Here is a 24,878-nt window from a genome sequence, read left to right as displayed (position 1 = left end):
TACAGTAGCTAGATTTTTCAACACGAATTCCATATATAAGGGATAGAAGCTCGATGGATTAGAACAATGGAAGAAATTTCATACATGAGAGATGAAACATGCTTCGTGTCCCGGACTTCAGAAATGCAGCAGATGGAAAGCAACGGGTAAGACCCATTCAGATTATTAGCAAACAGCAGCACAGCATTTCAAGGCAAAGCTGATGCCTACAGCAACAGCAGTAAGGACAAATTCAGCACATGAAGCTTTTTGCTGGATGTTCTAGCACAGAAAACAACATATATTCTCATTATACTTTTATATAGTGTATTGTTATACGAAGTGGAATAAGTGTGTAAGATAAGTAGAAGAAAAACATGAGTGCATACCAAAAAGCTACCAGGGTGGGGGAGCGAAAGAGGGGGGAAAAAGAGTGTCAAACTCATGGACACCTTCTCTGAAGACTCCTCCAAGCAGCGTCCCCTACCTCACATGGGGAATGCTTGCAAACAAAGTCAGGTGCCCAGAAAGAGTTAGAGGATATGAATAGTTTCAACTGCTTTGCTAGTAAGAGAGAAATATCAACCTAAACTGAGATGACAAAGTCTTCCTTGAGACCGAATCCTGGACAGTGCAGTGCTGTCACCACAGACAGGAGATACAAAGCAGCTGATGCCTCTGCAGCATCCAATGTGGCAAAAACAGAGGGCTGCTCATCAAACGATAGATAAACAACTCAACGGGGCCTGCATTTAGCCTCACTAACAACAGCTGATAAAAGAAATTGCTTTCTAGGATCTCTTGGCAAGAACAGTGCTGAGCCACAATATTGCACTACCCTTGCCTTGGGTAAGGTCTCATCAATGGTATCAAAGATTACTTAAAGGTTAACAGGAAAAAGTAACAAGACATAGCCGTGGTTGATCAGGACGGACTCCTGTTCACTACCCAATAGGACACTGCTTCATCTTTGGAGCAATTTCAATAAATGAAACATTCAAAACGGAATTGCTTTGTAAAGCAAAGCGCCCACAGGACAGGAAAAAATTATAATGAAAAACCACAGACACATAGTCAGAGAATGATAGATCATTTTTAATCTCCTCTCTCCTCAGTAAGAGGACAAGTTACCTAACATGCCAGCAGAGACAGAAAGCATCCCCTAAGTCCACTTGGTTTGTGTCCCCAGTCTTTCAAGAAGAAATGGATGCTAGATATATTATCAAAAAACTTGAGACTACATTATGGGAATGGCCTGAAAAGCCACTTATTTGGAGAGGTTAAGAACATTTCTTGAACTACTATCCACAATTATCCAAAGTGCAAGTTACACTTGAACAGAAAAACAACAACAAAAAAAACACTTTAACTCTTGCATATCTAAAAGCAGCATAAAATTAGTTCTGCTAATGCGTGACAGAGCTTAACCACAGTGAAAACAAAAAATAAAAACACAGTATGAAGATCAATGGGATTTTAAAATGAACAAAAATACAGACATTGTCAGATGCAGAATATAAATCAAAAGCACTGACATGGTTTTCTGCAATGGTTAGACATTATGAAGATAAACGTTTATCAGTTTGGTCTCCCAAAGTGGTTTTAAACTGAGATAACAATATCTGTTCAAGAAATGCCTAAGGAGGTTAAATGCATCTTCACGGGAGAAACAGTTTTAATAATTCAGTGAAATTAAGAAAAAAAATTTTTTTTCACAAGGTAGAAACAACTGGAAAAGTTATTTCTGGAGGGAAGGAGGGATTAGCTTAATAGTCAAGAGGTACAGTAAGAAAAAAAAATTCAGCATGAATAGTGTGACAAAGTCATTCAGAGAGTGTCAAAAATATGGAATGAAACGTGGACTGAAATCAATGAAGTGAGACAAAACAGAACTGCACAGGTTTCACAGATTGTCCCCGCAACTATTAATCCATATTCTGCTGGGGGAAATATCTCAAATTCTAGGACTTTTCCCTCCTTAACGACACCATTCTGAACCTCTCTGCTATAAGCAGGTGCTTTGTGTATCCTGATATGTTAAATTATGGGAGCTGTCACTATGTCATTTGGTGTGCTTGAGACACAGGCAATACAGAACTTACAAACTAGTATTAGTAAATGTGGAATAACTACTGCAGGGTACCAAAATCACAATTTGCATACCCTCACCTGCTCAAACGTGAGCAGCTATCAGAGCAAAGGAGAAATATATATGCTTGCCCTGTTTCTTCTTTCTGTTTGCTAGTATCTGCTATTGGCCACAGCCAGGAACACAATACTGGACTACATGATTCTTGGTTTGATCCAGGGAGGACACCTTAAGTACTTATCTTTCAAGTCTGCAAGGTGAAACTATTCAGTAGTTTGGATTGCTCACGTTCGAGGGACACATACTCACGGAAATGACAAACTGAGAGGGGTCCCAGGCTTGTTCAGCTCAGGGCATCCGTGCCACGGACAGATTCCCTCACGCCTACCTGAGTATCGGCCAATCCAGCACCCACAACTTGCAGGACGCCACCACCTACAATGCCTGGACCTGGCACGCCAGCCTTGCCATCTAGACTGGAGGGACCATTTGCACTGCCCGTACCTGCAGTTGGCTTATTTCTGCAGCAGGTCCAAATTATGACAACACGCCAAACACACTAAAACATGCTATTCAAAGATTTACAACGCACCTACTTTGATCTGCAGCAGCGACAATCACAGAGGAACCGACTGCATCCAAAGTATGTCTTTTGTAAGATTCATAAAATAAAACAGTGTTGCCTCCCCCTCAGTGTTAGCAGCCAAAGAAGCCATTAGTAGCCAAATTTATTCTACCAAGATTTCCACAGTCCCTGCACATTTAAGCAGTTTATCTTTTTCAGCCCTCAGCCAAAAGCACTTACAAAAGAAATGTTCATTTCAAAACTGAGACTATGCCAGGACCGGACGCGTTTGAACACATTTTGGCATAGTACTACCAAGTTCTTTTGATCACTTCAGACATGAAATTGGATTTATTTGCTAAATATTTAGTAGCGAAAAACCTCAGAATACAGAGACAGCTATCTTAACTGCAGCCCCACCATTTTCCAAAACAGACCAGGTACTCTCCAAGGCAAGGGAAACCACGTGCAAATCCTCATAGATAGGGCTATGCTGTGGTCTGCAAAGTATCACTCTCACACAGGAAAAACCTAAAAATACAAGATAATCTCATTCAGTTTCAGCTTCTTCATTTCTGTTACTCCAAGGGTACATTCGTATAAAAGAAACAATACCATTGAAACAGTCGTTGAACACAACGCTATGAGTGCAATATTAAGTGACTATTGAAGATAGGAGGCTGGCACAGTTACTACTGATTCATGAAATACTGTTCTGAGAAAACTACTACAGTTTGCCAAGAATAACTGAGATGTGTCATAGCTACTAGCATAAATATTCAAAAGCCTGATGAAAAAAGTTGCACTGTGCTCCATTAAAAGGCAGAGGAAAAAAAACAACCTCAGGTAACATGTATCGTACCACATTCCCAAATGTAAAACACTGCCAATGCGTTTAACTCTTTACAGATAGAATGTAAATGCTTATAAGATTTTTTTTCCTCTTGTTAGCTATTTAAAGTTGATTGTTGATAACATTTGTAGGAAAAGCTTATCTCTAAAAGGAAGCTCAACAGTTTGATTGCTTCACATCATCAAGGATTTGCATTTGGACATTATCAGAAATATTTCCAGCATACAGATACTACTGAGATTCTTCACTTTTAAAAATATATTAAGAGATGTAATTGCTTATTAATAGGCTATTAGGGTAGGCAGTATCATTTTTCACGGTACGCAAAAGAAACGCAAGTTTAAGCAAAACAAGAGAGTTCAGTCCATATATACAATATTACATCTCTAAAAGCTTAGAGACTCCAAACTTCCTGTGGATATCTGAATAAGAAATAGTGGGTTTTAGTTTGTGTGTGGTTTTGTTGTTTTTTTTTTTTCCCCCAACTCTACTGAAATGATTATTAACCATCTCAAAAGCTGTCTGTTCTTCCACTGATTATTAGCTATCACAGGGTATGGAAGTCAGCCACATAAGCAACATGAGGTTTTAAGTTCATTAGGAATGAACTTAAATTGTGGACTCACACTCAGTTAATCCAAAATGATCACGTTCCAAATATGAAATGATGCTTCAGAGGTTGAATTATCTGAAGGAACTATGTACTGAAAATCCTTGAAGAACAGCCAGGTACACTAGTTTGCCTGAAACAATAGCCATTGTAGCCTATTTGGGAAGGACCCTTATTTGCCCTAAAGCACCTAAAAAATTTCTCCCTTGGAATCTAACAGCATCTTTAGTCAATACTAGTAGATCATGTCTTCCCCCAAATATGACATTAATTAAGAATAGCACGACAAGTCTAATATCGGGTAACACAAAATTTCATGGTATGAGTGTAGCAAAGGTATTACAAGAGCTTCCCAGGCCTCCCCAAAATGAGGAGCTGATTCTCTTCCTTACTACATAAAAGACCAAATTAATCTAAAGCATGCAATGTTCATATGTTACTGAAATTCATATGCTGTGGTAGTTTACACACAGTGAGGTTGGGTTTAGACAAGCATTAGGTATCCCCAGCTAACACCCTTGTATTTAGCAAATCAATGTAATGGCTTCTAAGACACAAAAGACACAACACATTGTTATTCAGAATGTACTAAGAATTAAAATAAAACAGGATTTGCATGTGGTTAATGTAATTAGGCAAAGGGCATAAATTTGGATTAGATGTAACAGGAACCCATTCTCCAGATTGAATGAGCTCCAGAGGTTCATCCAGCAGCTCTGTGGTTAATTCAGTTTTTCACATGGTATTGTAAATCAAAAGAAAACAAGAACAGTATTAATTCACACATAGCTGTGAAATCTGCAAGGTAATCTACCATTTAGTTTTTCTTAGTATTTTCAAAGTGGTATTTTAAGCCAGCATGGTCTCAGAGCAGGCTGTTATTAACGTTTATCAGGAGGAAGGAAAAATTGCTGAGTTTCAGGCGCACATGCAGATTGCCAATGTACATTTAGTTGAATCAGTTTTATTCTTCCTTTATTTGGTCCTTTAAGATGTTCTTTGCACATCAACTTATCTCACATTTCAGTTTCAAGTGAGAAAATGTAATGAATTAAAAACCTTTGAAAAGTAATACCTGATAATACAAGAGGTATTTCTCAGTATATTTTGTCTCTTTTTTTTTTCTTAAATAGCCTAAGTTGAATATTTGATAAACTTTCAGTTCTGTTCTTGCAGGCATGCTTTTCACTAATAGTATGTCTCCACCTCTCCAGAGCATGAAGCAGAAGATACCCAATATGAGTAATTAACCAATTTCCCTGTTGTATGAAAATACTTTCTGTAACAAATTGATAGCGATAAAGGCTGTACTGTTGAGGAGGATAATCGTTCATCTAATAAGAGAAAACCATGAAAATCTATTATGCATTTTCAGTAATTCTGTACTTCAATCCCCCAATAATCACAGTATTTTGAAGTAAACCAAAAAAAAACAAGTTGGTAGGCAAAAGTTACATGACACTAGTGACAGGCAAAGACTAACAGTTTGCTGATATATGTACAGAAGCTGACGCAAGACATAACCCATGTTGTGATGGGAGGTAAAGAAGCTGGAGAGGAGAGGTTTCCCCCCCGACTCCCTGCTCTGCTTCTGAGATTCCACTGAATGTGATCATTATTCACCAAACCATGTATTAAATCTTGATCTACTTTTTAAATTTTGGTTAAGGCCTTTTAGCTGAAAACAGGCAATTCCATACACTGGCATTAAAATGGAAACTAAAGAGTTTCTGTAGAAGCATATGAAGAAGCATATGATAAAGTTTAAGAGGAAAGTAATTAAACTTCTGTCACCCCCCTCCCCCCCAGTTTTAGGCCAAGAAAGAGCCAAAAAAAAATCTAAAGTGTGCTAATAGTAAAAATCAATTGGAAAAAGACTTAAATTATCCTTAAATTTTCCTGAGGATGCATCTGGATATAGAGGGCTACTCTAGAGCAGCTTCCCAGAACAGATAAGCTATGTTACATCTCCATTTGAAGGAGTGATTTTTTTTTCTTTTTCTTTAGTAACAGAATTCTATAGATGCTGGAATTCAATCACCACAAAACCTAGTAATTTCACCAAAATCAAAGGCAGAATTAAAATTTTAAATGAACCTAAACTTTGCAAGTTTTGTTTTGTTTTCTTTTTTCTTTTTTTTTTGGGGGGGGGGTAAGTCCTAGGGGAAAAAACAAAGGAAATGGAATTCTTCAATGTCTGCACCTTTAAGAGCATCTGAATCTTTACAATAGGGCTTCTGATGAGCAGAAGCTAATCAAAAAGTCTCACTTAGCTTTAGATTAGTAAGAAAAACTTTAAATTATATTCGACAGATTGCCATATATCTTATTTCAGATTGTTTTCAGTTTAAGCAACATTTACAAGGTACAGATGTTTCCATACACAGTATTTCTGGCATGATGCACCTCTCAGTGTACTCAAAAAAAACTAAGAATTTTTATTTAATCAGTGTATCAAGAAATACGTATCTGTCTCAGAAGAGTTTAACACTTAAGACCACAAGGAATGAGTTTTAACAGCTTATTAAATGGTCAATTACTGAGAGCAAAATGCAACTCTGGTTTGGCCAAGAATCACTAAGCAGTTGCAGTGTATGGAGCTATTAGAGCTTCTTATAAAAAGTCTAAAATAGGTTTTATTGTCGCAAGTCTTAGCAATCTTGATAACGGAGGAAACACTACTGCTTTCTTCATAATAAAAATATTGGTATTCATTATATTAAAGCTCATGAAAGCACCAAACTGTTTTTTAAGTCACTGCGGTATGTTTCCCAGGGGAGGAAAGAAAAAACATACAACAACAACAAAAAAATCTACCTCTAATGTTGGAGGGATGAAAACTGGACTATCTTGGAGCAACCAGGCATTTATTACTTAAGTAATAAACAGGTAAAAAAGGCCATTCTCAGCAGAATCCACCTGGCTACCAGGCATCACAGATATTCCCCAGGAAAAAAAGAGCAAATGAACACCTCCTACAACAATCACTGCTGTTGGACGTTCATTTCCTCTAAATACTCAAGAGAAAAGATATTTTGCTCTTATTTATCCACAGAGAACAGGCTTTGTCTACTATATCTGATTAGCCATCTGGAATGCTTTACTGTTATTCACCCTACTTGAAACGGAAAGAAATTGTAATTGGCACAGTTTGCAACTCCTGACTTAACACGTAATAATTTGCACAGTCTTTTCCAGCTCAGTATTTCCTTATTTACCACCAGATCCAAACTGGGAATGTAGCTGAGATCTTAAAAATATATAAGAGACAAAAAATTGATACTATTTGGAAGTGCTACTCCTTCCATGTAACAATACTCTGAGAAGAGAGTCGGAGAAGAAAGCTAACGAAAAACGCTTTCTCAGCTCATTGTCCTCTGTCACGCAACTCCCAGTAAGTGGGCAGGTTTTACCACCTTCAGGGTTCAGAAGAGAACCAATCTCCTCCTGACATTTAATAAACAGAGCAGAAGAGGAGTCTAGTAACTTTTTTCTAGGTTTGGGGTTTTGGTCCTGATGTAAGACTTTTTGCACTTTTGCATCTTCTTACTAGTTTCTGTGCCTGCACTAATGTAAAATGCTCATGTCCCAAAAAACACATTCCTGAGGGACAAAGTACAACACTGAAGGGTGGTACTTCAGCAGGCACCTCGGCCACATGACAGCAGCTGTCCACACACATGCTCTTTGCCTCCTTGTATTAGTAGGTGATACAGCCTAGCTTAGTCCTCCTTCTCTAACCAGTTGTGAAGTTTCTGTAGCTTCACTGCGTACATAACCTGGAGAGGAAACCACTTGTCTCCCTCTCTCTCTCTCTTATTCTGAAGCAGTGGCACATGACACATCTTTGGTGTGAGGAGTTTAATTTCAGTGCCTGCACAACTGCTGTGGATGGCAACTCGTGGTATTCTTCTGACTGACCTGAAATTTGTGATGCACTTCTTGCAAGGCCCAGACTCACACCCCGTGCAATACCTGTGGACTTATTTGATGCCCTCCGTCGAATCTCCGTCACCATCAATCGTGACACTTGAGTAGTAAACTGCAGGAGGTCAGAAAATTTTTCTGTCATTGTACTTGGAGGAGCATTTCCAAACACCTAGAAACAAGAGAAAAATAGATACATTAAAAAAAAAAAATCAGCTAAGGAGCAGCAGAATGAACTACAACCTCCCTCTGTGAAGAAGGGGTTATTTCTACCAGAGTTTTACGTTTTTCTTTTCCTGCTGTATTACTCCTCCCCATACTGTTTTTCATGGTGCGTGCTCTAAGATATCTTCACAGTTGAAACTGCCATCATACAGGGAAGATCTGATGAGAGAGGGGAGAATGTGGAAAACAAAAGTTTTCTAGCAAGATGAAAACCCCACAGCACCCCAAAAGACTGAAATTCCACATAATGGGGTAAAGACCATAGTAAAGGCTTCAAGAGGAGTTCTGTTTTTAATTTATCTGGCCAAAAAGTCCCATAGAAGTGAACTGAATCTACAGAACAACGGGTTTAAAATCTTCACTGAGTTCCAGAAAAGACTGGTAAGTAGAACTTTTCTGCTAAGATTTTTTCAATGAAGTGACAATGCCACAAACCCTCACAGGTTCCAGGCATCCCAAAGGCCATTTCTTTCTTGAGAGCCTCCTTAATACAACAGCAGCAGCTATTGAGGTTGTTTTTTGTTTTAATTTTGCTTTCCCCTCTTCCTTGATGTCACTTAAAATTATAAGAGTATTTCCCAAAAACATTGCATTTACACATTGTAAGTTTCTTTTACGGTTATCACAGAATCACAGAATCGCTGAGGTTGGAAGGGACCTCTGGAGATCATCTAGTCCCACTCCCCTGCTCAAGCAGGGTCGCCTAGAGCACATTGCACAGCATTGCGTCCAAGTGTGTTTTGAATATCTCCAGAGAAGGAGACTCCACAACCTCTCTGGGCAACCTGTCCCAGTGCTCTGTCACCCTCACAGTGAAAAAGTATTTCCTCATGTTCAGATGGAAGCGTCTGTGTTTCAGTTTGTGCCCGTTGCCTTGCGTCCTGTTGCTGGGCAGCACTGAAGAGAGTCTGGCTCCATCCTCTTGACACCCTCCCTTCAGATACTTGTACACATTGATAAGATCTCCTCTCAGCCTTCTCTTCTCCAGGCTAAACAGGCCCAGCTCTCTCGGTCTTTCCTCATAAGAGAGATGCTCCAGTCCCCTAATCATCTTTGTAGCCCTTCGCTGGACTTGCTCCAGTAGTGCCACATCCCTCTTGGACTGGGGAGCCCAGAACTGGACGCAGTACTCCAGATGTGGCCTCACCAGGGCTGAGGAGAGGGGGAGAATCACCTCCCTCGACCTGCTGGCAACACTCTTCCTGATGCACCCCACGATACCATTGGCCTTCTTGGCCACAAGGGCACATTGCTGCCTCATGCTTAACTTGGTGTCCACCAGCACTCCCAGGTCCTATTCCGCAGAGCTGCTTTCCACAGGTCAACCCCCAACCTCTACTGCTGCATGGGGTTATTCCTCCCCAGGTGCAGGACTTGCCTGCACTTCCCTCTGTTGAACTTCATGAGGTTCCTCTCCGCCCACCTCTCCAGCCTGTCCAGGTCTCTCTGAATGGCAGCACAGCCCTCTGGGGTATCAGCCACTCCTCCCAGTTTTGTATCGTCAGCAAACTTGATGAGGGTGCACTCTGTGTCTTCATCCAGGTCATTGATGAAGAAGTTGAACAAGACTGGACCCAGTACTGACCCCTGCGGGACACCGCTAGCTACAGGCCTCCACTGAGCACAACCCTCTGAGCTCTGCCTTTCAGCCAGTTCTCAGTCCACCTCACTGTCCACTCATCCAGCCCACACTTCCTGAGCTTGTCTATGAGGATGTTATAGGAGACAGTGTCAAAAGCCTTGCTGAAGTCAAGGGAGACAACATCCACTGCTCTCCCCTCATCTACCCAGCCAGTCATTCCATCAGAGAAGGCTATCAGATTGGTTAAGCATGATTTCCCCTTGGTGAAGCCATGCTGACTACTCCTGATCACCTTCTTTTCCTCCACATGCTTGGAGATGGCCTCCAGGATGAGCTGCTCCATCACCTTTCAAGGGATGGAGGTGAGCTGATTGGCCTGTAGTTCCCTGGGTCCTCCTTCTTGCCCTTTTTGAAGACTGGGGTGACATTGGCTTTCTTCCAGTCCTCAGGCACCTCTCCTGTTCTCCATGACCTTTCAAAGATGATGGAGAGTGGCTTAGCAATAACGTCCGCCAGCTCCCTCAGCACTCGTGGGTGCATCCCATCAGGGCCCATGGATTTGTGGGTGTCAAGTTTGCTTAAATGATCTCTAACCCACTCCTCCTCCACCAAGGGAAAGTCTTCCTTCCTCCAGACTTTCTCTCTTGTCTCCAGGCTCTGGGGTTCCTGAGGGCTGGCCTGAGCAGTAAAGACTGAAGCAAAGAAGGCATTCAGTAACTCTGCCTTCTCTGCATCCTTCATCACCAGGGCACCCACCCCATTCAGCAAAGGGCCCACATTTTCCCTAGTCTTCCTCTTGCTACTGATGTGTTTGAAGAAGCCCTTCTTGCTGTCCTTGACATCTCTTGCCAGATTTAATTCCAAAGGGGCCTTAGCCTTCCTCGTCGCATCCCTGCATACTCTGCCAACGTTCCTATATTCCTCCCAAGTGGCCTCTCCCCCTTTCCACTTTCTGTATACTTCCTTCTTCTGGTTGAGTTTTGCCAGGAGCTCCTTGCTCATCCATGCAGGTCTCCTACCTCCTTTGCTTGACTTCCTACTCATAGGGATGCTCCGATCTTGAGCCTGGAGGAGGTGATGTTTGAATAGTAACCAGCTCTCTTGAACGCCCCTTCCTTCTAGGGTCCTAACCCATGGGATTCCTCCAAGTATCAAGTATGTCCCTGAAGAGGCCAAAGTTTGCTCTCCTGAAGTCCAGGGTTGCGATCCTACTTAGTGCCCTGCTGCCTCCTCGCAGGATCCTGAACTCCACCATCTCATGGTCACTGCAGCCAAGGCTGCCCCCAACCTTCACATCTTCAACCAGTCCTTCTTTGTTTGTTAGTACGAGGTCCAGCAGCACACCTCTCCTTTTTGGCTCAGTAACTCTTACTACTTTAAATAATTAGCATTTAATTCCAGTAATTTATTTCTTCATGATTAAATATTAAATTTGATTATTAAATAAATCATTTAATTTGAACTACATTTAACAGTGAGAAATTCATTAACTTTGTGGTACTGCAGTTAGTTATGGTACAGGTCATTATCTCAAAATGGATTAGACAACTGTTCAAAAAATTTATTTTTCATACAGGATTCCCCTCGAAAAGTAGACTCCATCCACATACCTAACATGCTTCTTTTAGTAAAATGGTCCCAATAAAACCACAACATTAGATGTTAATTAGCAAGTGATGCATGCAACCTAAAAACTCAACTTTCAGAAGTCATTTCCCAAATTCTAGTATCATCACTTGTGTCAGTGCTGAACAAACCAAAATAGGCTGAACAGTTGAATTATCTCAATACTTCTCTGTCTGATTTTTTTTTCCCCCCTGTGGCTAATTGCATAACCTGCAGGAGTGTCACTGGCAAGCCAGGGTGTGTAATAGCTTACAGTATTTTTCTAATAAAACTTCAGTTCAACGTGTTATATTTGCATCTCAGGACAAGGATGCAATGTACAGCGGTACAACTGATCTGGATTCACCAGCTGTTTTACCCTCCTTTGCTTCCTCTGCATCACCCAGGGTTAATATTGTAGCCGAGCTACCACTATATGTGGCTGAAGTCATTCTTAAGCCTAGGGACCACCAGGGAAAACAGCAATATTACAGCAAACAGAGATGCAAGATATTTGGAGTATTGAGTTACCTTGGAACTCCAAAATTATCAAAGAAAACTAAAAAGCTGGAAGACAAATCAGAGCAACCTGATTTTAATTTGACTTCTTACTCCTTTCCCTTAGTATCAATTGCTCTGGCACGTTACAGAATAGCCGAAAGTATTTTTCCTACTTCTTCACATTTCAAAGTCATGAAAAATGGAGCCAGAACTGCAAAATTGTAGTTAAACACTCAGTTTGTTGCCTATAAAAGTATTTTTTCCACCAAGAACTTAAGAGTTTCTCATATGGGAGATTTCATCTGCTGCTACCAATGAAGAAAGCAAACAGTAGCCCAGACACCACAGGCAGATGACTGTTTCAGGCAGTCTAAGAAAAACACTGTTCACTGGCATTACAAATTGAGCAACGTTTCCCCGTACAAAGAATCCCCAGATTCCCCTAAATGTTTCCCAAGGAGATCTCCTCTTACAGCTGCCTGCATTAACTCCCAGTTCACCTGAGAGCCTCTAACTTCCAAGATACCACGAGAAGTGAAGAGGGCCTCGAGGCATAACCTAACCAAGACCATCAAGACTAGAATGTGTATAAGCAGAATATCTTGCCACCATATACCATTTAAAGCTCCTGCACGCAGACACATCAGTCTCCAAAGCAGGAAGCCAAGAAAACAGAAAAACTAATAGGGCTATTTCCTGTCCTAAGGTTGCCTTGAGGTGCTATTAGACTGCAGGAAATGTGGACAGCTCAGAGTTACAGTAAAAGGCTGACTGGGTTGAACTGCTTTTGAATTTTTTTTTTTTCCCCATAAGCAAAGTTTGCAGTATCTAAAACAAGTGTCTGAATTAGTATTTTGGTATGCACTTTGATTAAAAGCACTAAATAAATAAATAAACAAACAGTAATAGGGTATGAATTTAACAATAAATCATCTTTTTAATAAGTAAAAACACAGTTCCTGCAAGAAAATTTAAACAATTTACTTGGAGATCACGTATTCAAAAACAGCCTCTTCATCATCTCATCCACTTTTTGGTATTGTAAAAGCTTTACTACAGCAATGATAATACAGTGCAGCACACTGCCATGCTGCTGCTAAGAATGGTGTTCATACGGCTTGCAGAGCTCTGAAAGGAGTCTTTTGAATACTTTTCCAGAGGGCAAATCTTTTGTGAATGATGTGCTGATTTAGCTTTTTATTAATACGTGATTCATCCTTTCTTAAGCCTTTCTGAACAAAGAGGAGATAGAAATGGTCTGTAAACTCATTCGTTAATGTAATTGACAAGATGGTTTGAACTATAGCATATCTGGGACATGTTATATCTATAAACAGAAATAAGTTAAGGATGTTTTAGCTGCTCTGGTTTTACTGATAATTCTAAAAATATCAGAAAGAAAACTGGAACTTCTGTTCACACAAAATTTTAGGTACCTTTCAAACAAAAAAACCCTCAGTCATACAAGGTTAAACAACAGAGCATGGAAAATCTGTCATATTGACAGTGGCATATGAATGAAACTACTCTTATGAGTTATTGGACTTAGCATGTGTTTATCTTACTCATATGCCAAGTACATTCATAGCATGCTGTTGGTTATTTGCGATAAAAAGGAGGTGGGTTTTTTTAAATAAGTATTTCATAATTATCTTTAAATGTTTTAAACAAAAGTATTCCTTTATAGCTTTCCAGACAGCAAATCCCACCGCACGGCTCCAAATCACAGGTTTCTCGTAATTGTCTTTTTGCTTAAGTTATTTGTAAAATTGGTGTCCGCATGGCAGGTGATAACCAAAATTGCATGTCACATTGCACCAATAACATGCACGTTTTGCTTCTTTTTCAAAAAAAAAGATGAATGCTGCTCCATACATTTTAGAGCACCTCAATGATTAATTTGTCATAGTAGTCTCAGCTGTTCTTTTCTTAAATTGTATTATTCACTATATAGCTCCACTACCTCAGGACATGCCCACACCAAGACCAGCTCCACGCACAGCTTTGGATGGGCAGTTTATCTCCGCTAGGAAATACACTTGCTAAGACCAGGGAAAAAATATCCTCATCTGTCATTACAGGATGCTTTCATTAGTGCTTTAGCCTAGTAGCTCTCTCAACTTCACTATTACCATTAGCAACCTATCAAAACATATCTGGCTTGTAGGACAGGTCAAAATGTGAGATTTGGGTTTCTTTTGTAAAAAAAAATTCCTCAGAAGCCTCCATTTGTATCATCAAAAGTGTGTTTAGATCTTGCTGCTTGAGGAGACAGGCTATGAAACTGCCTTCATGAGTTTACTTTCAGGTCTTTTCTCTGTACATGTTGGTTCACACATGCACTACCGAAAAAAAATGGACTCAACAGCTTTCAATCGAAAAAAAGATTGTTATGTCTCCCTCCATTACAACTGAAAATCCAAACAAACAGATCAAACCATGCAACTCCTCCAAAAGACAAACCCTTTGATACAGGCAGACGCAGAGATAGCACTGCTTGGAGGCTGAAGACTGAAATAGCTCTTGGATGCACTGGTTATTTAATTAGCTGCCAGTGGCCACTTGGATGTCTGTGATGAGTCAGCTAACTTTCCTTACCCTAGATCTCTGCATTCAGTAAAACTGACACTTCTTTCAAAACTATTTCTTGGTTTTCATACCCTTCCCCCTTTCCCCAACAAGGCCCAATAGGCAAAGCTCCTATAAGCTAGTAACTTCTTGATACCCCCAAAAGTCTTGGATATAAATATCATCGAGTCAGGTCCCTACAGGCCTGAGAATTAGACCTTTGTACTGTAAAAGAAAAAGTCTCAAGCTTCCTGTCAAACACGTGCAGCTCCCTCTTTCAACAGCTCCTGACTCCGTACACAAGGTATTTCAAAGCCTATGTCAAGGTGCGAAACAAAAGTCTTGGTCGGAGCTCCATAGTTACTTGGAGTTTTCTCCTCATAACACAGACATCCTGAAGTTGTTACAGATGCTTTTATGGTACATCACCATGGACTCCACTGGAGGCAGTAACCCAGAAAGTACCCAATCTCACTTAAACCTATTAAACAGAATGGATAACTGCAAAGAAAAGGGGGATTCTGAGTCTTAATTTGAATCAAGTTATTAACTGATTGCTTGTAATAATGGCAGAGAAGGACTATGCTCGAAAAATTAGAGAAATTCAAAAAAGGAAGGCCTGACAATGTTTTAGAGTTTCCTTTCAGTGAAGTAGGTCTCAGAGAGGAAAGCCATCTCAGAATTCAGAGTGAATCAAAATTTATCAGCTCTCCCACTGAAAATTTCACATGAAACTCTTTAGAAAGTAAAATATTTTCCAATTTCTATTTTTTATTCCAATCATTTTCTGAATATGTCTTTGCAGAGTTGCCCTGCAGAGTTACAAAGCTAGCAGGATTGTTCCAAAACAATCTGCAGCACATACAATTTACACTCTAGAAAACTAAGACTAGATGAACCAAGCAAAACACAGAGGGTTTTACATGTAAAGCTCAAAACAAGAAGGTAGCATAAACCAGGAACACAGGGAAACCGTGGAAGTAGCAAATGGTATGTAGTTTGAGAGGCAATAAACAGACAAAACTGCAATCGATAGGCCTCCTGAATGCAGGAAAACATAAATGAATTTGCATGAAAGACAAGGAAAAAAAAATCCCCCTAGAATAGGGAGGGATGAGATCTGATTGACCAAGAAGAATCCATTTTGTTTGTGATAAACTAGACAGTTTGGTGAGAACTGAAAACGGTTATCTGTGACTGCAGAGAAAGGAAGTGAAAGAGCACAGAGAATATGCACTTTCATCACTGTGCCAGAGTGAGATTCAGATTTACAGAGCTTGGAAACTAAAAAGACAACATCTGGCAACAGCCTATGTTTGTTGCAAAAGGGACAGTTCCAAGAAGGTCATAGATTAAAAATAGCCAGAGTTTGAGAATGACAATGTTAAAAATCAAAATCAGGAAACAAGAAGGGAGAGAGAGACAAAAAGCCACAGATAAGATCCAAAAGACAAATATTAGGCAAGAACAGAAGAACACACGTCTTCAGCACTGAGTTCACCTGAGGAAACAAAAGATTCTCTAGGATTTAGAGAAGGAAAAGAACCCATCAACAAAATGAGATGATATAGAAACACTGAAAGAGAGACAAGGAGAATCTTTGGAAGGAAAAACCATGAAAACAAAGGGGAAAAATGGGATTTAGGAGAAAAGAGCACTCAGCTAAGTAGTCGAGATGCGTTCCAACAGGTAGAAATGGCAGATGCCAGGTATCTCTTCAAGGAATCCAAATGGTACCTGAGACTAGTTAGGCAAGCACCGATTTTCAGGGAGTAGGAACAAAATTTGGGGTTGCTCTATTTTTTTCCAGAATGCTTGAAAAATAAAAGCTGAAAGACAGTGAGAGAGAACAAACAGTGCAAAGACATGTGACAACTATAATTAGGCTTGAACAGTATCAATGGAGACACAAAGAATTAGGACTAAACCATACACTGGCATAAAGGGGAAAAAACATTGTAGTGAACAAGAGAGGAAAAAGATGGGAGAAGCAATGGAAAAATTAAGTAGTAACTGATCTTTTTCATCTTCAAAGTCCTAATCAGAGACTAAGGAAAGGGTGCTGTACATAAACAGGACGTGCAGTGCTGCAGTAGTTTCTCTCAAATCCAGTTATATCACCAATTGTAATTTCCACAGATACAGTGCTACAGGAATTGAATCTAATCATTGCAAGGGCCAGGAAAGAATTTCTTCTCTACCTGCGGTTTACAACTGGGTGCCCAAGCAACTGCAGTGGGTATATTTCCTTTCTGAAGCATCAGCTACGTGTAACCACCAGAGGGAGAATTCCAAGCATAATTGCATCAAAATAACATTCACTGGCTCAGGCCAAGATTAAGATTTCATTGGGCTAATTTGTAAAAACAAATTAAGAAAGTCCCTGTCTAAAGGGCGTACAATCCAAGCAGATAAATTAAAGAGGAAGCAGGAGAACTGAGCTTACTTCTCCCAAACTTATACAACAGGCTACCAGTGGAACTAGAAATAAGACCTAAGGCAACAGAATGGGATTTATGGGATTTATCCACTAAAGCATGCTATCCAGTAGACTGAAAACCCTATTAATACTATGTATCGACTAGGATTAATTTTTCTACACAACATGTAACCAGTTCAATGTGTAATGTCATCAAAAGCAATACATTCAAGAAAACATCAATCTAAAGAGAAAGCTGAATTTGTTTTCCTATTGAGTTTCTGCAGTTTAATTTACTGATGATTCCAGTCTTCCATAGCAGTACATACAAGCTCAACAAAAGCCAAGAGCTTCAAGAGCAGGCACTGGGGTCACAGCAGCGGGGGGGGGGGGGGGGGGGGGGGGGGGGGGGGGGGGGATCTAAATCTATAGCTTCTGCTCTTCCAGTACCCTAAAACCACCATTAAAATCATGATGCAGAGGCAGAGTAACCAAGCAACATAAGACTTCAAGGGGATTTAGCTCCTATTAATGCCAGTGACAGCAGTCACACTCTTAGCTCCAAACAGGGTACAGTGAAGTGAGCATGTCACTGTACAAGTAACTGGTTAGATCTTCTCCATAGATTCCTTCTTCAAGATCCTCCTTGTCCAAGAAGAGGGACTGACACTCAACAGATGTAGCAAAAGGGCTACAAGGACAATCAGAATAAAGAATTTATCACAAGAGAAATTAAAACAGTTCAGCTTGTGTAGTCTAGCAAAACACAGTCTGAAAGGAGATATTATGACTGCTGTCTCTAAATATGTATCTGTGGAGTAAATGCCAAGGAGGAAGAAGAGTTATTTACACTCAAGGACAGCGCTGGCACACAAACAAATGGGTATAAACTTGCTATGAATAAATTTAGGTTGGAAATCAGCTCTGAAAGATGAGAATAAAGACTACAGCAGCAGGGGACTTCACCCTGGAAAAAGTCTCATGGAGTAAACTCAGTTTTCCACATTCTGGATGTGACTCTGTAATAACAGCAAGCTTTGCAAAAAAGCTCTGTGGCAGTCTGCATGCCACTGTAGATTGCACTTCAGAAAAAGTGATAATAGAAGGAAATCTCCAATGGCGAGTTTATCCACTAACAAAAAGCTGCATGAGAAAAGGGAAAGTGAAAGGAAGCCAGTGAAAGAATAACTTCTATTGTGCGAGAACTGAAGGTCTTGGGAACGCAAGGAAAACCCAGTCAATTCCCATAAAGAAAACACCTCTTGTATATGCTCTAGCTTACCCTGTTAAACACTGGCAACATCATGTAAAGCTTTTCCTCTTGTTCTTTCTGAGTCATGTGCCGCGGAGGATGGCAAAGCTCTGTGAAGAGGCGACGCAGGTGCATCAACCCCAGTGCATTATCCTGGGGACTGCACTCCTCCTGCCGTGGCCGGCCCATGATCCTTTTCACCATATTCATCTTGGCTGACTTCTGGAAGCTTTCTTCTGTCCTGTTCAGAAAGGAAAATAAATTTATTGACTACAACAGATTTAAGCATTATTCCAAAATATTTTAACACACACCTGCACCCTGCTCCATGCTAAGTACCACACTGAAATTAAGAGTGTTAGATAATTTTATATAATAAGAATTGATCCGTTTGTGCCTGGAGGATTTCAAACTGGTAACTTGAAACAGAAAAACATCCAATATCCTTCAGCACAGAGCACAACTGACCAGCCTTAGAACAGCACAAAATGCTTTGGCATTTTGTATTAGATTATTTTTGAGATTTTTTCAGTGTACATTCGGTATACTATCAAATGCTAGGCAAAATGCTATCTACATATTGCAAAGTATTGTCAAAATAATTCTAGAATATAATTAGAAAAATCTACCAATTAAGTACTTTAAAATCAAATCAAAAAGATTTAAAATCAAATCAAGCAGACATTAAACTCTTTCAGACATTTGCTTTGCCATACAAAGACATGCTCAGTTTTTTTCCTGACTTTCCTATTGCAAATTGACTAAGGCTACCCAATGGAGCTATCATTCATCTCACATCGCAGCTGTCTGGGCTGCAGGAGAACCCCTTGGTCTTCTCCCTCCTGGAGCACAAGCAAACTCTTTTAAAACATCTTGTTGATGCGACATACTATCTGCATTAGCCCTATATTATTATTATTTTTTTTTTTTTTTTTTAAGAAGAACACAGAACAAACCCTCTGAATTTGAAACCAAAGTCTGTTAAGAAGCATCTCAGAAAAGACTTGACAGGATCAGAGCAGGTAACACTCAACTGATGCATCCAGTTGGACACTGCAGCAAAAGGGACTATTCTCACACTTATGTGCAAAGGAAGGAGTAAGGGGGAAGCAAGAAAACAATTTCAGCTCCATACATGAATTCACAGAGACTAATAATGTAATACTCAATGGAATTATAATGTCCACCTTTCAATGCTGAAAGGCCATTGAAAAACTGAAGAAGGTCAGTAAGAGCTATAAAAATTATTCAAGGGCCAGCAAATGCCTTACAGCAAGAGACTTAAAGAACTTAATCTATTTAAATTATCAAAAAGAGAGGTTACCATGAACGGTCAATTATCAAAAGGAGAAGTGATGATTCCAGAGGTGCTGTGATTAGAGTAATGGAGAAAAAAAATACCAATTACTAAAGAACTATTAAACCTAGGGAAAAAGTCATAAGAAGAGACAGTAGTTGGGAATTAAAGCCAGAAAAAAAACACACCAGTTGCAAACAAGGAGTGCATTTTAATAGTGAGGATAACTAACCATCAGTGAGAATTATTAACTGAAGAGATATCTTTTCTCTGAACCAAGATGAAATACCCTTTTGGAATATGCAACAAATGCTAATTCATCTTCACTAATGTTTCTACTACAGCATCTTGTTAATATGCAAGAAAAAAAAATCAGGAACTGATAAAGCCTGAGGCTAACAAAGATATTGATATAATATGAAAACCAATTTATTAAATGAGCAATCATTTAATAAGTCAAGCTTTTCTCATGTACAAACCAGAAACTGTCAGTCCATGCTGGAAATTCTCATTAGCCTTTCACACTTCAAGAGAGAGGAGGTAAAATTGGATAGTTTCTTTTAGTATATCATCCCTAAGGGATAACACAGGTAACAGACTTTAAACCAGGATGATTCACACAGTTAAAAATGAAACAGCACAATTCTTAAAGAAGAGTCAAAGCTTTTCATGAACTCTTCATTTGACTTAATTCTCTTACTGTGTTTACTGTAATAATAAGTAAATTAATCAAAATTCAAAATAGAACATTTCATCTGAGCTCAAAGAGCCAAAGCTTCACTGCTTAAGCAGCAGGGAAAAAGGCTATTTTTCATTTTAATAAAATCTCTTAAGAATAGTATTTTTATTTTTTTTTAAAAACACATCATAAACTACTGAGAACTCTAAAGATAACCTGTTACATGAGTGTTGTCATTGAATCCACCATCGCTGTAGGCTTTTGCTACAGTAGCCAATTTTTCTTTTAATGCAACAACATCCCATGACCAACTTGAGCCAAAAAGCACATCTAGAACAGGAATTTGCATTGGTTCAACTACATTAATGTAGACACAGAACTAAGATTTTTCTTAAAGTGGGAGGAGTCCAAATATACGCAACACAGCATTTTCCAAGTTTAGCAGAAGCTTACTGAAACAGCATCTCCAATACGCAATCCATTCACCTCCACTGGGGCAGTTTGAACACTTCAGGACAACTAATAGAGAGAACAGCTGAAGCAGCCCTCACTTTTTCAATGCTTTCATCTTCTCTCCTGCCTGTTTTCCAGTGCAATTACACATTCAACCACAATATAAGAAGCAGGACAGAGGGAAGGGAAGAATGGAGGCAGTGGCACGTGAATAAAATCCAAAAATTTATTTCATTTTGTTTACTTTCAAAGCAGCCAAAGGCACTATAAAATTGATGCATTCCATCTGTATATGTAATTCAGTATGAACTCTGACTCTTAAAGCAAAAAGAAGCGACAAACCCCTGCAATTTCAGGTTGCTGTCCCAAAGATGCCCCAGGCAAGCTCAAAAAAAGCTTGCTAGAAGACTCTGTTTTGGGAATATCCCGTACTGTGAAGCATTCACTTCACTGATACTACTCACAGACACACAACCCATAGCACTCTACAAAGTGAAGATGAGAGCAACGACACTAAAGCTTCCAGAATAAGAACTTTGCAACATATGCTGCTTTTATTGGACTGTTATCTGTGTTCTGGACCAGCCTTTTCACTCATATTTTTCCTGTATTCTCAGTCCTCAAAGCCATGTCAAGTCTCCCTTCAACAAGCAAGTGAATTGAAATTTAGGCAGCATATGAATTTCAAGCCAATTAGATCCTACTCATGGACTTCTTCCACAGATGAACCCTTCTTTCTGTCCTGAGGCCAGCATGGGCTCCATGTAACAACGTCACCCAAAATGTTCTGCATATAACTCAGAGGAATTCTCTCCGATTTAATTTTCTCTCATTCAAATACAGTAGTTTTTTTGTTATTACCACAGTGCAGAATATCCACAGAAAAACAGGGAAGTTAGCAGTGAGCTCCTGAGCTCCAGCAGTAAGCCCCAATCTTAAAAACATGAGAGGGCTTATTCGTTGTCTAAAGCGGGTAAAGCTTCCTTATTTGTGAAATTTAGTAATACAACTTACTTATCCTAAGAAAATATCGTAAGGTTTAAGCTCATCTAAAATTAAAATCCTAAAATCCTTGGAACAAAGATATGTTAGAAACATTACACTAGGAAGCGCTACAGAAAACCGCTGAGTGAAAAGATAGCATAGAGTTGCTACTATATCCTGCTCAATAGTCTGAATTTGGGTTTTGTTTGTTTAGGCTTAGGCCTGTGATAAAGAAAATAGTCCACCTAAAGCTTTTGCTACAAATAAAAAGCATCTAAAGCAAAGACACTTCCTATTCTACTAAGCGAAAGGATCTGTTCATTCTTCAGTCACCGCACCAGGTAGGATTAGAATTCAACATTAAAAGTCAATGATCTCCTTGAGGTCAAAAACAGTTTATTCAAAATTTTTAATAATAGCCAAACTCACCTGGTCCTTACTGCTTACTTATAATGCATTGAAAAGAAAAAGAAAAAAAAAAAAAAAAGGAAAAACAACCAACGTGTGCTACACAGAAAATCTACGGAAAAAGAATCTTAAGAGCAACACACGCTCAAAACGTGAGGAACCTGTCTTAAAATGGCTTTTAGAGCTTTAATTTGGCCCCACTGTGCATACGCATTACAGTACAAATTTGAATTCCACGCTCACCAACTCCTGTCCCCCAAAGGGCCCCCGGCCGCCGCCAGCACCTCAGGCAGCCAGCGCTTGCTTAACGAGTGGCTGCTCATCAGGTTGTTCCTCAGTTGCTCCACACGTGACATCGGCACCTGCATTATGACGACCTGGGCTCGAGGACAGCTCTGCAAGCACAGTGACGCGTTTCCGCACGGGCTGATCCGTCACGCTCAGCGTTACCGTATCGCAATGCTTCAGGGCTATTACATGTATTTGCTTTCATAAAGCTGCCTCACAGGCTGGGTGTGTCAACAGCCTCAATTTACAGCAAGGAACACGCATGCACACATACAGCACATGAAGATCAGTGATACCCAGTAATCAGGAGATCTAGTTGAAGAAGCTCCAGTGAGCAGTTAATGCTACGCGGCACTTCATAATGTTCATACTCCTCCTGCCAACTCAAGCTGTATCTGTGAGAGACCAGCGCTCCCTCCCTGCCCAATCGTCATGTCAGCCTCCAAATTTGACAGTCGGTCTGTGCAGTCTTTGACTTTTTTTTAAACCTGAATAATAATTTGAAGTTATTTTGCAAGAGCAAATGAAGAAAGTAGAAGCTCTATCACGCAGCATCACAGTGACAGACACGTGCTTTAGCACAAGGGTGGGAACAGCTCGATCCGCTGCATGGACCTTTTTTGCCACTGAGGCTAAAAAGAACAACTAGTGGCAGTAGCATATTATCATGTTCTGTATGGACCAGAACTAAAATAAGACACTGGACCAGTAGATTTTGAACGTGCACAAAGACAGCGACAACAACAGTGTCCTTGAAAAGCACACGACTGCGTTCTTCCAGCACTAGCAGTAGAAGACACTCCATGTGAGGCGAGAGGGAGTAACCAGTAAAGCAACAGCACGACAAAGCTTTCTTCATCACCCCCTTCATTTTCTGCCCTTGGCTGCGAGATGGCTTCATATTTTCACATGGACATCAGCAGGGCAGACACACTTAAGCAACCCTGATCCAAGCCCATTCATGAAGATCTTTGCTTTTCGGGATTTTTGTGGGAGTCCTACAAGATGGGCTCAGGTGATTCTCAACAAGTTTCACTGGAATTAGTGCAAGAGATACTTTCTTGCCTTTAAAAGAATTTTTTAACTTGTTGTCTACTATTAAGAAAAACTGTTGGACAAATGATCATATGGTAAGTTACATAAAAAAAAAATTCAACAACTTGCAAAGTGTGAAGACTGACAGTAAGAAAAACATTATAGTGCAGGCACACAATTGTGAACACAAGTTAGGGCATGATAATGTAAGGGTAATATTATTAGAGCTATCAAAACATTTGTGAAGGGAAAAAAAGGTAGACAGAAGCTACATGAGACACACTTTTATTTTCTCAATAGTTATTATACGTCCAAGCTATGCATCTAGTTCCAAGAGGGTGTTATTTAAATAAGCAACTAGGTAATTATCTGCTTCGCAATTACAGTCACAAGTGTTTCTCCAGCCATTATGCTGGTATTACATCAGTAGCTTAAAAGTGAAACAGAAATCAATTTATTTCTTTGTATATTATAATGGGACACCAGTATGCATTCATACTAACCAACCATCACAGGAAAATTAACCTTTAAGATAAATCTTGTTACTACTAAAGCCTATTACGAACAGTTAATTCTACACCTATTATTTCCCTCCACACTATGCCTGTTATTTCTTTTCCGATTTTAAGATTTCCTACCAGATGTAGTTACTACTAACATTTCAAAGATAAATATATACACTTGCCTATTAAAAGGGACCTTTTTTGCTCATAGAAAGAAACAGTAACGAGCTATGAACTCTGTAGACAAAAACATGAGCAGGAAGGCAAGCGGGCAACAAACCTGCTTTCCCTCGGCTCCTCAAACAAAACACAACCACATCTGTACAAGGACAATCATGCATGAGGAAGAACCACGTTGCTCAAAAGGAAGCGATTAGTTCTCCCCAATTGACCTAACGAGCATGTGCTCATTTGGGGAATACTGCCTAGTCCTTATAAGACTGAATCTGGAGCAAGGCCAGCATGCTGATTCAGTAGTAAAAATGCTTATTCCCATACTAATTTTTCCTCTTGTTAAACATCTAGTCATCTGGTTAAAATGGGAACTATTTTATTGAGAAATCCTCCCAAAAGGAAGATCCCCCCAACCCCACTCCAGCTTTTTACATTTCGGCATATTATTGATTAAGGAAGCATGCAGACAAGGATTTGTGAAGTCACACTACTGTTTCAGGTATTTTTTTTTCCCCCCTTGCACTCAAGAGTTTTGAAACTTATCTCACAGCACCTTATGTTATCAGCTGAAAGTTTACATTTACTTTAAAGAAAGAAAAAAAAAAAAAAAAGCTTAAGTGCACAGAACAACCTAATGAAATACTGTTTTCTCCACAGGTGGGACAGATGCTTACAGAGGCCCCCCCCACCACCTTTTAGACATCACAGGTAATGTCTAAACTGGAGAATTCAATGCAGTGCTTTTTTGTTTTTAAAGATCAAAAACTAACAAAAAAGTATTTTTGTTTGTTATCCTGATCTGGAAGACATTTTTCCTGTCCTAAAAGCTGAGAAATATTTAAAGATACAATTCCTTTATTATTTGCAACATTAGAACTGCTA

General features: G+C 39.7%; 1 protein-coding gene across 3 annotated transcripts in view; it reads right to left on the bottom strand.

The window, feature by feature from the left end:
- Positions 1-24,878, bottom strand: part of WDFY3 (WD repeat and FYVE domain containing 3) — a 197,966-nt gene that overhangs the window by 120,590 nt on the left and 52,498 nt on the right. For all 3 annotated transcript variants that reach the window (XM_067297390.1, XM_067297391.1, XM_067297392.1), the window contains 2 exons: positions 18,206-18,416; positions 8,072-8,195 (listed from right to left, as the gene is read on the bottom strand). In XM_067297390.1, coding sequence (XP_067153491.1) covers positions 8,072-8,195; positions 18,206-18,385 — 304 coding nt within the window. In that variant the 5' untranslated portion in view covers positions 18,386-18,416. The remainder of the gene's footprint in view (positions 1-8,071; positions 8,196-18,205; positions 18,417-24,878) is intronic.

This window comes from Apteryx mantelli, chromosome 5, assembly GCF_036417845.1.
Source record: "Apteryx mantelli isolate bAptMan1 chromosome 5, bAptMan1.hap1, whole genome shotgun sequence".
NCBI classification, from domain to species: Eukaryota; Metazoa; Chordata; class Aves; order Apterygiformes; family Apterygidae; genus Apteryx; species Apteryx mantelli.
Note: the sequence above shows the minus strand (reverse complement) of the source record. Positions and strands in the feature narration are given on the sequence as shown.